General features: G+C 49.1%; 1 protein-coding gene across 1 annotated transcript; it reads right to left on the bottom strand.

Annotated features, from left to right (window-relative positions):
* Positions 1–2,731: 2,731 nt before the first annotated feature.
* GAPDH (glyceraldehyde-3-phosphate dehydrogenase) lies at positions 2,732–17,117 on the bottom strand. The gene is made up of 12 exons (XM_082267380.1): positions 17,016–17,117; positions 16,820–16,863; positions 10,719–10,818; positions 9,114–9,220; positions 7,218–7,308; positions 6,523–6,638; positions 5,357–5,438; positions 5,121–5,272; positions 3,639–3,717; positions 3,477–3,560; positions 3,268–3,365; positions 2,732–2,952 (listed from the first exon to the last, which is right to left on the bottom strand). Exons 2-12 carry the CDS (start codon positions 16,840–16,842, stop codon positions 2,883–2,885), a joined length of 1,002 nt encoding a protein of 333 aa, XP_082123506.1. The 5' UTR covers positions 16,843–16,863; positions 17,016–17,117; the 3' UTR covers positions 2,732–2,882.
* Positions 17,118–17,638: the final 521 nt, after the last annotated feature.

Below are 17,638 nucleotides of genomic sequence, written 5' to 3'. Positions count from 1 at the left end.
ATATATCAGTAGCAGGGGATGCCGAAAAAATCTAACTTGAGTGCAGTCCAGTTGGGGGGGTTGGATACAAGCCAATTACAAGCAGGAAGTGTTTTGGGGGTGGCAGCATTTCTATACACTATTGTACAGAATGTGTCCAGGATGCCGTATTTTATTTTAAAGACTCTTTAGTGCTGCAAATTGCAGAAAGGTCATTTACAAACTAGCAGTTGTATAGGTTGTTTAGTTAATTTACCCCATGATAGCAGAGTTCCCCTTTAAACCAGCAAACTTATAATGGACAAAGCTCCTGCGGTTACACATTATGATTTTATACACAATTTATGAGTATTGGCCCTTTAGTAACATTACTAGGAATCCTCTCTTGCTCCCCTGTAAGGTGGAGTTCTCCCACACCTGCAGTCAGTCACAGAAATCTGATCACTACAAGTCCCAGCCGCCACTGCAGCAGACGAGCTTTAGGCAATGCATGAATTATCAGCATAACTGTCTACCCGCATTAGGCAAAAAGCTCTAGGCAATGTGTGCAGGAGCATGGCATTTCACCCATGACCTGCTGATCATAGGTGCAATGTTCTGCAGGATCAAACACATTTTGCAGGCAACTTAAACCTTTCAAGCTCAACTTAAAACTGCCCATTGACCCACCCATTAAACTTCCTGTGCTGCAGTTGGAATGTTCCAGGCTACAACCCCCCCCCACATGTTATAATGCAGATGTGTTCCAAGTAGGGATCGACCGATTATCAGCAACACTGATATCGGAATCGGCCCCTGAGGTTAACCAATATTTCGGGAAAGTGCTGTACCGGAGTGATGCCTGCAGCTAGACCCCGGTACCGGCATCCATTGCTGACGGTCAGCTGTCTCATAATGACAACCGATGCGGCTGAAAAGCCACGCAACTCATTACAAAGACCGGGAGGGGACGTCCCCCACCACCACCCGCCCAACCGGGAGGCTCGGGCATCCTACCTGCACGGCCGCATTCAGCTCTGATCGGGTCTCCATGTAAAAACCCGGAAGTGATGTCATGACCTCACTTTTGGGTACTCAGCGGCAAATTCAAAACAGCCAAACTTGCATTTTTGAATGCTTTTAAGTGCAGAGGAGGGATTTGGGTACTTAGACCTGCAGATCCCTCCACAACAGTACCAGTTTTAAAAAAAAAAAAAAAAATTTGTCAGAAAATATCAGCCAATACCGATATCCAATGACCAAAATATCGGTATTAAAAATTATATTGGTCGATCACTAGCCTAACAAGTCCTAACATAGGGTGACAACTCTGCTCCTTCATACTACTAGCAACAGTGGGAGTCATCCTCCTAGACAGGAAGTGTCAGCGGGGGGGGGGGGGGGGGTCATGCTCCTAGACAGGAAGTTTGTAAAGCTAGCCACACCCATCAATTGTTCAGCAGGGGTGGGGACCTCAATCCAAGCTAGATCATGGGTGCTTCACCTGTCGTAGCACTACAACTCCCCATCATTCCTCTGCCCTTGGGAGCCATGTTTGTAAGCTTCAGCCATGCAATGCCTCATGGGACTTTTAGTTCTGCAAGAGCTGGAAGGCCGCAGGTTGAGCACCCATGGTGTAGAATTATCTGCAGAGCCTGCCATTTGTATGCCGAAGGCCAGCATCTATGTAATACAGAAGTGCAGCGCTAGATCACTAAACACACCCAATCTCTAAAACTTAGATGCAATAAAATAAAATCCATGCAAAAAAAGGCCCCTGACAAGTGCTCAAACACTTCACTCCTAATGGTGATCCACTGTGCAGGTCCTCCACCACAGAAAGGCCTCTCACCTCACGGGTAGACCCCTGAATCACCAGATGGGTCAACTGCACTTTAATGAATCAATACAATGTCACATGAGTGGATCCATGCATCCAACTTCTCAATCCAAGAGTGGGAAGCAATCAGTTACCTCTCATGCCAGTAAATTCATGGGTAATGCAAAGTAAAAAGCAGACTAGCTTTTACCAGATAAAACACAGTTTAAGGTAAAGCCTCGTGTAGCAATAAAACAGTTCAGATTCCTGGAAGACAGCGGGTGACGTCACAGCTCCTCCCTTTCCACCGCACGAGTTACGTCCCAAAGGGAGGGACTTCATCAGCAGTATCCCACTGATGGAAGTCCCGCCCCTTGGTACATAAATGCGTGATTCAGGGGTCTGCCCATGAGGTGAGAGGCCAATCTAAGCGGTGGAGGACCTGCAGTTGATCACCGTTTATCCATTAGAAGCATAGTGTTTGATCACTCTTCAGTCACAGGCCTTTTTTGCATGGACCTTCCATCTGGATTCCATTTAGAGCTTTAGAGATTGGTGTGTTTAGTGATCTAGCACTGCACTTTGTTCTGCATTACATATCTGCTTGGTTTTAGTATTTTGACCCTTAAGTGTTCTCAGCTGCTATAGGGTAGATTCTTTTGCGCTGATAAATATGTAAAAGAAATGCAACATCCAGCATCTGCGGCACTCAGAATACCTGAACTGATTGGATGCCGTTGCCAATCACCACTTGGCCCCTTTTTGAAAGATAAATAATTTGGACTGGCTGAAATGCTGCAAGTGTATGGCCATTACTGGCAGAACCAGCTAAAAGGAATAAAGTCAACCACCAATGCAATTTAGAAAACTGCAATATCACCTTTGGGTTAGATGCCGATATTCTCTTACACCCGCCCCCCCCCAACATTGAAGAGATCAGACTCCAGACAGCACTCAGTGTTTCACAATTTTATTTGTTACACAGAAACTGACAGACGAACTAGTGAGGGGTGACTCCGGGCCCCTTCAGTGATGAAGACAAAACCACTGGGGTGAGACATTGGGCCCTACAGTGACAGGAGAGGGGGTGACCATGATGAAGACTTTATTCCTTGCTAGCAACGTAGACTATGAGATCCACCACACGGTTGCTGTAACCGAATTCATTGTCATACCTGCAAGAGAAGAAACAAGATCAGAAGATGCAGCGGGACCATTCAGAGGATGATCCCTTCCGAGGCAGCCTCTGCCTACAGTTGGAAGCCACTGTGGCCGTGCCCCCCCCCCCCGACTTCCTTCTTACCCCATCCAAAAAAAAATTCAGGAGGCAGTGGGCCGCACTGCCTGTGGCTCTGGGCCTCATGCAGCCCCCGGGCCTCAAGTTGGACATGCCTGATCTAGAGTGTGCATAGAGTTATGCTGGGGGTGGGGGTGTTTGACTTTAAGTGCCCCATAATCTAATAATCCCTTATAGACATTGAGAAACTCACCAAGTAATTAGTTTAACAAAGTGATCATTTAGTTGAATGCCAGCGCCAGCATCAAAGATGGAGGAATGGGTGTCACCGTTGAAGTCACTGGAGACAACCTGTAAACAAAAATGGAGATAGATAGATATTTATATAGAGATCGCCAAAAAAGTTAGAAAACCACAGATGTTAGGAGTTGGAATTCTACATGGAATCAGTGAGAAGTATACCTGATCCTCTGTGTATCCCAGAATTCCCTTCAGTGGTCCCTCAGATGCGGCCTTCACTGCAGCTTTGATGTCATCATATTTGGCCTGAAACATGAAAATTATTAGAGGAGGAAGGGGTGCAGGGCTCTATTAGTATTGCTGGGCTCTTTAGTTCATACTTACAGCCTTTTCCAGGCGGCAGGTCAAGTCAACCACAGATACGTTGGCAGTGGGGACTCTGAAGGCCATGCCAGTGAGTTTTCTGAGAGAGAAGAGGTCAGAGGTCAGTCTCAGCTACACCATTCCATTTTACATAGTGGACAAACAGATTTTTCTACAACCTTTCTAAGCATAGTGCACCTTGCACTCGGGGTTAAGTATGGGATGAGCGATCTGAGATCTTTGCTACCATCGGTCTCAGCAACTAATGGATATTTTTGAAGCAGAGTGCAAGAGTACCAGAAAACTCCATCTCTGGTTAAATGCCCAGTGTTCTCAGATACTATAGGACAGGGCACCATGACCACCACAGCATCCTGATGCAAGTGGTGCCAATAGCACTTTAGGCCAGCCCTATGCATCAGCAAGATTTAAGAGGACCTTGCATGTCTTGTGACCACAGCCCGGCAACTTCTAGATAGTGGTGCACCAAGACGAAAAAAAATCCCAACATTCAGGATGCACTTGGCCAAAACCAACAGCCTAAATCAGTGGTCCTCAAGTCTGGTCCTCGGGGGCCCACCAACAGGCCAGGTTTGCAAGATAAACATCACAGGTGATCTCATTTGCTGCTCAGTGATTGCAGTATTCTAGTCTGCATCTCCCCAAGGTAATACTTAAAATCTGGCCTGTTAGTGGGCCCCGAGGACCAGAGGTGAGGACCACTGGCCTAAAGGGTATAATAATCCTATTATCTTAGCCTTGAATATGAATTGAAGACCTTTTTGAAGCAGTTGCTTGCTGCATATTTGGTCAGCACCTCCCCATTGAAACCATTCACACACCAGTGTTGTGTTTGATGAATTTTTTGAGTGACATGAACGATAAACACTCCACCATAACAATGGTAAAAATCACAGGAGTTGGCAGCCAATATTGGCACAATGCTAAACCCCCCCCCCCCCCCCCCCCCATTTTCAGCAGCTGAAGTTCTAAGAGGAAACCTATACGGAGATACAGAAGCTGTTGCACTTTGTCAGTAACCCTACAAGTTCCATTCAGAGCCAGGTAACTAGCATTTCAGAAGTTACCAATATTAAGATTATGCACAGTCTAGGGAAGCAGAAACTACAGACAGACAAAGCCAAGCAGGAACATGGCAAAGACCGACCTAGGGAAGGTTTTGTAGAAGTTACCCAACTACAGCAGTAGGAAGTTTAACAGATCTGGTATGTCAATGCTCCAATGGGGGATTGTACTGCAGACCGTAGAACATAACACTGTGTGCCCCCCCCCCCCTCCCAGAACACAGCCCTGTGTGCCAAGGACCCTGTCCGCCCCCCCCACCACCAGAACATAGCCCTGTGTGCAGAGGAACCCCCCAGAACGCAGCCCTGTGTGCAGAGGACCCCTCCACCACCACATAGCGCTGTGTGCAGAGAAGAGTGGTGAGTATTTGCAGGCTTTTGTTTTTCAGAGAGATCTTTGCAGAGTGACAAGACTTACCCGTTCAGAGCAGGGATGACTTTGCCAACGGCCTTGGCAGCACCGGTGGATGCTGGGATGATGTTCTGTGAAGCACCTCTGCCATCACGCCAAAGTTTGCCAGATGGTCCGTCCACACACTTCTGTGTAGCGGTGAAAGCATGGACAGTGGTCTGGAAGGAAAAGGCTGCAAGTTCAGGATCACCTTCTCAGGAGGATAAAAACACAGAGGCACGAGGCTTCATAAACTGACTTACCATCAACGCCTCCACAATGCCAAATTTGTCATTGATGACCTTTGCAAGAGGAGCCAGGCAGTTGGTGGTACAGGAGGCATTGCTGCAGAGGAGAGGAGAGCGTTAGACTGGCCTAACCAATACTTGCCCATTCCTATTGAATTTCTTGGGTTGGCAATAGATGTTAAACCAATTACCCTCAACTTCCTGCTGTACACTTCACCCCCTTCCCTTCAACTTCCTGCTGTACACTTCACCCCCTTCCCTTCAACTTCCTGCTGTACACCTCATCTCTATGGATTTTGTGCAGGGTATTAATCCCATCTATGGATATCGTGCAGGGTATTAGTTAAGAGGCAGCCACACTGCTTTCTTCAGTGAATGCAGGACCAGCATTGCACTTTCATTTCTTTCTTACCTGGAGGGAGGCCTCTATAGAGTAATGGCTGCCATAGGACTGAAGGGATAGGGCTGGTATTACTTCTAATACCTCTGCATGGACAGAATTAGAGATCTATTTTTGCTTTGTCCATTTTACAATATACAACCACCAAGCATCTGGAATTCTATTGCCAAATCACACTTTGTGATGGCAAATCTCCAAATCCATTGCATGGCATCCCAACAGGGCCTTACTACCAGGAAGGGGTCATCCCAAGGTTGCTGCTCTGCCCTTGCCCAGTTAGGGCACAGAGACAACAATGGAGGCAGAAGCTGTTTGATGCGAGACTGGAAAGGAGGCATATTGCTTGTTTCGGGGAGGGGGGGCTTATACTGCACATTGAGGACACCTACCACCAAAACATTGCTGGTTGAGACTTTGCCTAAAGGCTTGTCTGATAATGAACTATGCAAGAGAACTCCCAAAAATATAAAAATCTGGCCCAAAGTAATCATTTCACATCCTCACTATACAATAAAAACGTCTCCTGATCTATTTCAGGGCAAAGCGATTGGTAAAGGAGTAGGTGGTTGGATGGACAATGTTTAACCTTCAATGCCATTAAGGCGAGCCAGTGATGGCTCTCCAGAGGGATTGGCAAATAGGTAAGGGTAATGGGGAGATGCTTAACAGCATAAACTATTTTGCAGGGGGGGGGGGTAATAAAGAGGTTGTAAAGATCTTACTTTGAACTGATCAGGAAAGGCAACGGATTAAAGGATACGGCCACAAACATGGAACCTACCTGATAACTTTGTTTGACTTGTCATAGGTTTCATGGTTGACACCAACGACGTACATGGGGGCATCGGCGGAAGGAGCGGAGATGATAACACGCTTGGCACCTCCCTTTAAGTGAGCCTGAAGAGGGGGGAGAAAAAAAAATGTAAGTTTAAAATCAGTCCTACAAGGCAACTACAACAGTCTGAACATATCCGGAGTATGTCCCAAAACCACGGGATATTTTGAAGTGGGAACTGGAGGTCTCTATGAAATGAGCATACCGCGTCTTCCTACCTGTCACCATCTTCAGTAGACTGAGCTGTGCAGCTTACAGCCTCGGACTGGTCTGAGTGCTGGGATGGCCTCCTGCACAGAAGTGACACCCCCCCCCCCCCCCCCACCAGCCAATGAAGAGGCCTGAAGACCTCTGCGCACAGTGCTGGGGGGGGGGGGGGGGCAAGCAGGCCTCTGCAGCATCCTCATACTACTCATCACCAAGCTAGCAGTGCACGATTAGATTCCATTTCTGATTATCCATGCATGGCACCACCATGACTCCACTAGTAGAACTACAGAGACCACCTACTGACACTTCCCAGGTGGTGAGCTGTGGGTGAAGTGCTCCCCCCCCCCCCCCCATTCTGAAGTTAAGGCCCAAGCATTGTGTAAATTGCAGATTCTCAGTGTAGAATGGACGGACACTTCCAAGTTACTTACAGAAGCCTTGTCAATGGTTGTGAACACACCGGTAGATTCCACCACGTAGTCGGCACCGGAAGCTCCCCATTGGATTGCGGCTGGGTCCCGTCTAGGAGGGAAGAAGAATCTTAGAAACTGCAGAGCAACAATTTACAAAGTCACTTTATTCAGAGGAAACTGAAAAATGATGTCCTAGGGTCCTGCATTGTTCCCCCCCCCCCATTCTTAGTGAACCCAGATCCCCTGGAACTTCTCCTGCTCACTGACAATTTTAACCCCCACCTCCCCCCCTTTCTGGTTGATCTCTACAGTGCAAGGATTCTACCAAACAGATTCCTACCTTGTTAAATAAAAAGTTCTGTCCATATGGGATGTGAATAGTTTCAGAATTACTCAGCTGCAGCACCTGCAGGGCTCCAATGAGGCAAGTGGCAGTGACTGCATCATTTAGAAGTGATTTCCCTTTGGGAGTCACCAAAAGTGTGTTGCAGGGGATGCCTAAAATCTGATGCTTATCTAATTGCAGACTTCTGGTTAAAAAAAAAAAAAAAAGTCAGCCAATCACATTACTGGGGGAGGGGGGGGGGTTCTGTATACCACCTGTGTACAGAGCGCCTCCAGGTGGCCATATTGCATTTTACAGAAAAAAAAAGCTGCAGCCTGACAATATGACCCAAGTCAGTTGGGTGTCAGCAATCCCCCCCCCCCCCAGTGGAGTTTGAAGATTCACAGAGTTCTGTGAATGTGAAGACTACAGGTACCACATGCTTTGAAGCTGTTGCCATGTAGGTCTCAATGAACTATCAGGGCTCTGTGGGGTCCTCTGGGTAGTTTGCTCATGCAGGCAATTTTGCTGGCAGGAAACCTCAGACTGCTTACACAGAACCTGCAGGAGCCCTGCATGGCGCCCACAATCTGCCAATCACAGGTTCAATGCTTTGCAGGCTCACATTTTTGAAAGAAAAAAAAAAAAAAAAAAAAAAAGGAAAAAAATAAATAAATAAACTTGGTGCCTGTGCTAGAGCCAAAAGCTAGCTACAGCGCAGGCTTAAATTGCCGGGAGGGTGTACATAGAAGTTAATTTAATTGTTATTGGGACGAGGGTTCAGTTGCTCTAGGTTTGCATCATCTGGCTTTCCATTACACGTGCTCCTAATTAGTGCCACCTCAGTGCATAAAGGGAAAAAAATCAGGTGATCATTTGTGTTAACAAATGTCATTTGGGTACAGTGTTGCATAACTGCGCAATTGTCATTCAAAGTGTGACCGCAGTGAAAGTTAGCCTGGGCAGGAATGTGGGTGAAAGTGCCCGGTAGGCAAGTGGTTAAATTGCCTCCTTTAACTAGAAGAAAACAGTTTTGATAATTGCAGATAAATGGAAGAGCTTTGCTGACCCGTCACATTGTTTTAAGTCACACCTACCTTGCCCTAGGTTATAAGGATAGGTAGGTGTGCTCTGTGTTCCTAGACTTTGCTTGGCAATCTTCCCCATGTGCAGAAAATACAAGCAGCCTTGCCGCCCTCAAAGCAGCCTTGCCGCCCTCAAAGCAGCCTTGCCGCCCTCAAAGCAGCCTTGCCGCCCTTGGTGTCACCTCACACCACTCAATGGTGGTTATGTGTACTGAGACGCAACACTAGTGTGAAGGTGACGTCTTAAGTCACTTACATTGCAAACAAAAACATAAATGGCATTCTGCAATATCTGATGTGAATGAGCCCCAACACCACTCTCGTCCTAAGGTGACAACACTGCTCCACAGTACAGCAAGTTGTCATCCCAAGACAGTTACTAGAAGGGTCACTGGGTAAACAAAATGCAGCCGCCACATCCTAGACTGGTAAGCCGCCATTACATTTTGTACTCAATTTAGGGAATTAGCCAGAGCCCAATTTTCTCAAAGCATCTCAACTTACTCCTGAGACACAGTGATGGGGGTACCATTGATGACCAGCTTGCCAGCTTCAGCCTTCACATCCCCCTTGAAGCGTCCATGGGTGGAGTCATACTTGAACATGTAAGCCTAGAAAGAAGAACTCATTAAACCATCTTGTAACCACCAGCCACATTACAAATCTAAAAATATGGAATTCTAAATGTTGGAACCCAATAGGGGGGCCTAGGATGAGGGGGCGCTCGGGGCCTAGGAGGAGGGGGGCGCTCATGGGGCCTAGGATGAGAAGGGGGCTCATGGGGCCTAGGATGAGAAGGGGGCTCATGGGGCCTAGGATGAGAAGGGGGCTCATGGGGCCTAGGATGAGGAGGGGGCTCATGGGGCCTAGGATGAGGAGGGGGCTCATGGGGCCTAGGATGAGGAGGGGGCTCATGGGCCTAGGATGAGGAGGGGGCTCATGGGCCTAGGATGAGGAGGGGGCTCATGGGCCTAGGATGAGGAGGGGGCTCATGGGCCTAGGATGAGGAGGGGGCTCATGGGCCTAGGATGAGGAGGGGGCTCATGGGCCTAGGATGAGGAGGGGGCTCATGGGCCTAGGATGAGGAGGGGGCTCATGGGCCTAGGATGAGGAGGGGGCTCATGGGCCTAGGATGAGGAGGGGGCTCATGGGCCTAGGATGAGGAGGGGGCTCAGGAGTTAAGCTACTGTGTCATATTAGAGACTCCTCCATGTCAAACGCTTGCCTGTATGGCTGTCTGATCTTTACCAAGCTGGCCAGAGCCTTCAGCATGGGGTGCCCAACCTGTGGCCATCCCACCTTTTGCAGAACTACAAGTCCCATCATGCCTCTGCAAGTCATGCTTTTAACGGTCAGCCTTGCAATGCGGATCATGGGATTTGTAGTTCTGCAACAGCTGGAGGGTTGCAGGTTGAGAACCCATGGCCTACAACATCCCCAGGAGTGGCACATGTCTCGTGTCCCCCAGCTGTGCCCTCACCTGCTATGGAACCATGTCCTGTTTGAGCCAGCAATACTGAGCAGGGGGCCAGGCATCTGACTACCAGAAGGTCTAGACTGAAGATTTATGGTCAGCACATGCCAAAAGACAAGCACTACAATGTTCATTTAAAGCAAACTACCGGTAGTTCTGCCTCCTAGCAACCCAACAAGTATGCATATTTGCACACTTAACCTTGCAAAGCACTTACTGCCTCCTGATGTGCCATCTCCAAACTCACTCCACTCACCCCTTACTGCTCCATCACTACTGCCTCCTGATGTGCCATCTCCAAACTCACTCCACCCACCCCTTACTGCTCCATCACTACTGCCTCCTGATGTGCCATCTCCAAACTCCCTCCACCCACCCCTTACTGCTCCATCACTACTGCCATCTGGCCTAGGTTTTGATGCGATCGGTGGAATGGAACCTAAATCTCATCTTTTTTGGAACTCTTCATCTAAGGAGTGGTGCCTTAAAGTTGCATAATCCACACTAGGAACATCCATGCCCAATTCTGCAAGAGGTCAGATGAAGCCAGCAGAGAGCCTAGACTACATTCCAGACAGGCTGGATATGGAAACCAATCATGTTATTGCCCCATAGACATCAGAATGTTCACCTACCATGTATTCCAGGTCAATGAAGGGGTCATTGATGTGAACAACAGAGACCTTTCCAGACAGAATAGCAGCACGGGTCACCAGACGCCCGATACGGCCAAATCTAAAGAGAGAAAGCAGGCATTAGAAAACATTGTGTGCCGGAGCATGATAAAACAAAGGTTTGATTTAGTCAAGGCTGTAAACTTAGTAAAGTTAATCAATCTTGGTATACAAGGCCACCCATGTTCTGCTCCTTTTCATGGTGTGGTGGACCCATCAGCACCTTTGCTAAAAAATTTGGAACTGCCTACTAAAAAAGGACCATGTGCCTTGTGTACCACCACCTTCTAAAGGACCATGGTGCATTGTCTACGCCAACCTTCTAAAGGACCATGGTGCCTCGTCTACGCCAACCTTCTAAAGGACCATGGTGCCTCGTCTACGCCAACCTTCTAAAGGACCATGGTACCTCGTCTACGCCAACCTTCTAAAGGACCATGGTGCCTCGTCTACGCCAACCTTCTAAAGGACCATGGTGCCTCGTCTACGCCAACCTTCTAAAGGACCATGGTGCCTCGTCTACGCCAACCTTCTAAGGACCATGGTGCCTTGTCTACACCAACCTTCTAAGGACCATGGTGCCTTGTGTACACCAACCTTCTAAAGGACCATGGTGCCTCGTCTACACCAACCTTCTAAGGACCATGGTGCCTTGTGTACACCAACCTTCTAAAGGACCATGGTGCCTTGTGTACACCAACCTTCTAAAGGACCATGGTGCCTTGTGTACACCAACCTTCTAAAAGGACCATGGTGCCTTGTGTACACCAACCTTCTAAAGGACCATGGTGCCTCGTCTACACCAACCTTCTAGAACAGCCTCAGCAACCCAGACAAGTCCAAACGAGTGGGGCACAAGAATGGAATGCTCAAGAGAAGCCAACGTGGGAATCCCTGGAATCCAGGAAAGCTGATAAGATGCCTCCAGTTCCAAAGTCAATCCGGACTACTATACAATGGTACAGAACTTCCATGGTCTGACCGTTGGGGGCTCATGGGATATGGTCGGACCATCTTGAAGTGTCTTGGTAGGAAAGGTCTGCAGTAGGAGGGAGGGATGTAGACAGCGCCACCACATGGTGAATAGTGACATGCAAATCCATTCATTGAAGTACCGGATGTATCACTGCTGAGCGATAAGGAGCTAGAGCAGTGATGGGGGAACCTTGGCACCCTAGATGTTTTGGAACTACATTTCCCATGATGCTCATGGACCCTGCAGTGTAACTGAGCATCATGGGAAATGTAGTTCCAAAACATCTGGGGTGCCAAGGTTCCCCATCACTGAGCTAGAGTATTACAGAAGGGATGGCAGTAGAGGCAGTTTAAAGTGGAACTGCATCTGAGCAGCAAACCAAAACTGCTATTCAATTCAATCTTCCCCCATCCATATGTCTCCATGCTTTATTTTGCTAAGAAATTTTGATAAACGCCGACTAGCATTTATGGCCATCTTAAGGGCAGATCAAATGTTATCATTTACTTCCCAGAATCCCATCTGCCCTTAGCCCAGGTAAAAGCCGAGCTGAGAACCCTCCTCCCCTGGGATGTATGACATCATTGCCTAGGCATGGAAACCAGGAAGTAACTGAAGTTATGTAACAAAAAGTGAAGATCCAATTTCCTATCCAGTTACTAATGCCAGCAGCATGATTAGAAATAGTCCATGGTGATGTGAGAGAGTGAAGTTCCACTTCAAGCAAACTGGTCGCTTTGTCCTTCGTAGAATGGAAACCTTTACATGGAGTTCCTGTAAGATCATTTTAGGGCAATCCAATACTCACCCCCCATGAAAAAAAAATTAGTAGGTGAAAGACTGGAGGACTTATTCCATCTTTGAATATTAAGAGCTCTTTCACACAGGCAGATGGTTCAGATCCGCCTGTCCGTTTTTTTGGTGGATCTGAACGGACGCCCCATGCATCCCGATGGGGCATTGGATGTTGGAGACATGTCCACTGACATCAAATCCGTCAAATCTGGACGGATGGAAACCCCATTTCCCATCTATCCACCGAATCGGATGAGAACAGACCGACGGCCCGTTCCCATCCGATTCCCCCTTAGAGATGCATGGGGAACTGACAGCATTGTCTCCACACACAGCCGTCATCCTCCTGCTCAGCAGGGGATCGGCGGATCGATACCCCTGAGATAAAACTGAGTCCAGTTGATGGACAGTGAAAGCCCTTAGATGAAATATGGAAATCACCACCGTTTTGGTTTTACAATATTCTTACATTTGGTTGGAACGATCAATCATTGTTATGGAATCCATGTATCTCTTGAGGCTGTTAGGCCTCGTAAATTTTTGGCGATCCGTTTTTCTTCCATTCTGAATCTCAATAGAATGGAAACTAAAAAGGAACCAATCGTATTTGTGGTTTGAGGCGCTCAGATGAAGGGATGTTACGCTTTAGACATCTAGGTGACCTCTGATTAGAAGGTGAAGACTTAACACTTTAGGTCTAGGTGACCATTCCTGACCCTTCATGAGATATCTGAAGATGGGAGGGGGGGGCCTCAGATAATTTAGGTCTAGGTGAAGGTGACCATTCGGGATCCTTCATGAGATATCTGAAGATGGGAGGGGGGGGACCTCAGATAATTTAGGTCTAGGTGAAGGTGACCATTCGGGATCCTTCATGAGATATCTGAAGAGGTGGGGGGGGGGGGGACATCATTTTTAGGTCTAGATGACCAATTAGGCAATAACCTGCATGTGACATCAGTCACCGGGGAGCTTTGACAAGAATGCCAATCCCTTCTACACACCAATGACCCTTGGCCTTCACATCCATGCGCTTGGTCAGATCTAGGTGACCTCTGATTAGAAGGTGAAGACAATTTAGGTCTAGGTGGCCATTCCTGATCTTTCATGAGATATCTGAAGAGGTGGGGGGACCTCAGATAATTTTGGTCTAGGTGAAGGTGACCATTCGGGATCCTTCATGAGATATCTGAAGAGGTGGGGGGGGCATCATTTTTAGGTCTAGATGACCAATTAGGCGATAACCTGCATGTGATATCAGTCACCAGGGAGCTTTGACAAGAATTCCAATGACCTTTGCCTTCACATCCATGTGCTTGGTCAGATCTAGGTGACCTCTGATTAGAAGGTGAAGACATTTTAGGTCTAGGTGACCATTCCCGATCTTTCATGAGATATCTGAAGTTGGGAGGGGGACCTCAGATAATTAGGTCTAGGTGACCATTTGGGATCTTTCATGAGATCTGAAGTTGGGAGGGGGGGACCTCAGATCATTTTTAGGTCTAGATGACCAATTAGGCGATAACCTGCGTGTGATATCAGTCACCAGGGAGCTTTGACAAGAATTCCAATCCCTTCTACACTCCAATGACCTTTGCTCTTCACACCGATGTGCTCGGTCAGCATGCAGCCGGGATGAATGGACATCATGGCCACTTGCACAACTTTCCCAGACACCCAAAAACAACATGTTATTCCAGGCCGTCCAGTGCAATGCCCCGCAGGCCTGACGTACAAAGGGAAATTATCCGATGGGGGGGGGGGGGGGGGACACACCTCCCGGTGAAGGCAAAGTTCATCCGCTGAGTGTGCAAAATCTGGACAAACAGGAAAAGTGCCACCACCGTGAGGGGGGGGGGGGGCAGGTGAAGCTGGCTGTTCTCTAGGATCTAGTATCCTAGTTTGGCTGTTCTCTAGGATCCGGTATCAAAGTTTAATGGCAACCCGGGCTAAGAGAAAGCTCACCGGGATTACACACCAGTAACCAGAAGAACTGCACTCCCCTCCCCCCCTCCTGCCCTTTCCCCAGCCAGGCAGCTGGCGTTGGGCTATAAATAGGAGACCTACTTTCCTCTGATGGAAAGGGCAGAGGAGAGATAGAGGACGCCGCGCTCTTGGATGGAAGTCATTTTAAATGTTACAGCGTCACAGCAACTTTATCCCCCGCAGGGGAGAATTTCCAGAGCTTTGCACCTCCATGTCTACAGGGACCCCCCCCCCCTCCAATGTCTACAGGGACCCCCCCTCCTCCATGTCTACAGGGACCCCCCTCCCCGTACGTGCAGAGAGACCATGAGAAGCGGACGTGACTCAGCCCCAACCTCCCTTGTGTAAGTGAGTGATTCAGTAACTGAAAGGAGGAGGAGGTGGGGAAAAAGAATTTTGCATGCAGCTTATCCCCCCCCTCCCCCGCAGCAGACACACCCCCTACACGGTGCAGGTATGATGCAAACCAGCAGAAGGACCACAAAACCCCCCCCAGAGACAACGATGTCCTGGATGAGACTGCGACCTTGAAGGTGCCCTTGAAGCTATGGAGGGGGGGGGCACATCTACCACCCTGCATAGAGACAGAGGGAGGTGCAAGAGGAAACTGCAGAGGATGTAGAGGGGGGGGGGGGTGACTCACGACAGCAACGACTACTTTCTATAAAGCTGCTGCAAAGGGTTAATGAGGAGCAGCCATCTTTGAGATCTCATAAAATGAAGGTGGATTATAAAGCCTGGGGTCAACTAGGTGAACATGGGGGGAATCATGCAGCATCTAGGCTACTGCAAGGAGTTATGGGGGGGGAATTTTACAAGTGCGAGGAGGAGGAGGATCATTATCCTGGGCATCGATTGAACAAATGCAATGCGAAAAACTGAACCCCCAGTGATGCAACCTACATCTGGAGGAAGCCATGAGTCTTTGGCAAGACGACGTCAAAGGGTGATGAGCCATCGGAGATCTTATAAATGCAAGTGGACACGAGGGACTGAGACACACCTGGGGGGTTTGGGTTCAAATTCGAGGGGGGGGGGTGGGGAGTTACTTGGGAAGTAGGAGCCATGTAGAGCATCGCCATCATTCATCCAATCAGCTGTGCATTGCATGCAACAAATGTACACCTCAACCCTTCACACCCCCCCCCCATTGGACATTAATCCTTCAGACCCAGTGCTTCAAACCACCCCCCCCCCCATTAATGCTTCAGCACCTCCAGACTCCCCAATGGACACAAACCCTTCTGCCCCAGCTCTTCAGACCCCCCCCCCCCAAACTCACCCCCATTGGGCAATTGGTCATTACCCAATCAGCCCTAGCTCTTCAAACCCCCCCCCCCCATTGGACATTATTCCTTCTGCCCCCCCAGCTCTTAAACCCCCCCCCATTGGACTTCACCCATCAGCCCCTTCAAACTCACCCCCATTGGACATTACCCAATCAGCCCCAGCTCTTCAAACCTCCCCCATTGGACATTAATCCTTCAACCCCCCCCCCCCCATTAATGCTTCAGCACCTCCAGACTCCCAACCCTTCTGCCCCAGCTCTTTAAACCCCCCCCCCATTGGACTTCACCCATCAGCCCCTCTAAACTCACCCCCCCCCGGGACATTACCCAATCAGCCCCAGCTCTTCAACCCCCCCCCCCCCCATTGGACATTAATGCTTCAGCCCCTCCAAACTCACCCCCCCACCCCCCATTGGCCATTAACCCTTCAGCCCCTGCTCAAACCCCCCATTGGTCATTAACCCTTCAGCCCCTGCTCAAACCCCCCCCCCCCCCATTATCCCTTCAGTCCCAGCTCTTCAAACCCCCCATTGGTCATTAACCCTTCAGCCCCTACTCAAACCCCCCCCCCCATTAACCCTTCAGCTCCTCAAACCATCCATTGGCCATTAACCCTTCAGCCCCTGCTCCTCAAACCCCCCATTGGTTCAAGCCCTCCAACCTGCCCATTGGACATTAACCCTTCCACCCAAGCTCTTTAAACCCCTCCATTGAAAGCTGATGCAGGAAATGACTCCCGACAATCATTTTCATCTTTCCATTTACAAATGACAGAGAAGGGAGGGGAGAGCAGCCAATGACTGAACCTCACCCCATTCATACAGGTGAGGACACACCCTGGGGAGGAGGAGTCTTGGCACAGTGCCAACCACCCCCCCCCATTGCAGGGTATACCTAGAGAGACAATGACGCATGTCCTGAGCTTCTATAAACAATTACATGGAGAACCGAGCGTTACATAGAAATTCATCACTCCCAGCAAAGGGGAATGAACGACTACAGGGCACTGGACTCACCCATTGACTCCAATTTTTGCCATGTTGTCAGTTGCCTGTAGTTTCTGCTAAGAAAACAAGAGATCCATTAATACACATTGTACAAAAATATTACCCCCTCCTCATTGTACCAAAATATTACCACCCCACCCACCAGGGATGCAGCCAGCACCGAGATTTACCCCATCCCACACCAACCAATGAGCGCAATCCTCACCTTCCTCTCACACTGTCCTGCTGCAGAGTGCCCGGATCACCCCGGAGCCGGCTTATATACTCCTCCCGCTGCTCATCCCGCCTACCAGCAGCCTCCCGCCAATCAGCGGCCGCGGAATCATTCCGTCACTTCTCATCTCTGACATCTCCATGCCTGGGCTACGTGCTACCGTATAACTGCGAGTAGAGGCGCCCCGCCCCCTTCTCCGACCTGTATACAGTCCGCCATCTTTACCGTAATTACCCCTCCTTCCGTGTGAGGGGTGTGTGTGATCAAGTGACCCCCAACTGTCCTATCACCGCTCAAATACCCCCCAAATCCTCCAATACCTCCCCACACCCCTCAAATACCCCCCACCACACCCTCCAATACCCCCCACACCTCTCAAATACCCCCCACACCCTCCAATACCCCCCACACCCCTCAAATACCCCACCACCACACCCTCTAATACTACCCACACCCCCCACACCCCTCAATACCCCCACACCCCTCAAATACCCCCCCCACACCCTCCAATACCCCCACACCCCTCAAATACCCCCCCACACCCTCTAATACTACCCCCACCCCTCAATACCCCCCACCACACCCTCCAATACCCCCCACACCCCTCAAATACC

Source organism: Pelophylax lessonae (assembly GCF_965119305.1).
Source record: "Pelophylax lessonae genome assembly, chromosome: 9".
Classification (NCBI taxonomy): Eukaryota; Metazoa; Chordata; class Amphibia; order Anura; family Ranidae; genus Pelophylax; species Pelophylax lessonae.
This window is presented reverse-complemented; position numbering and strand designations above follow the sequence as displayed.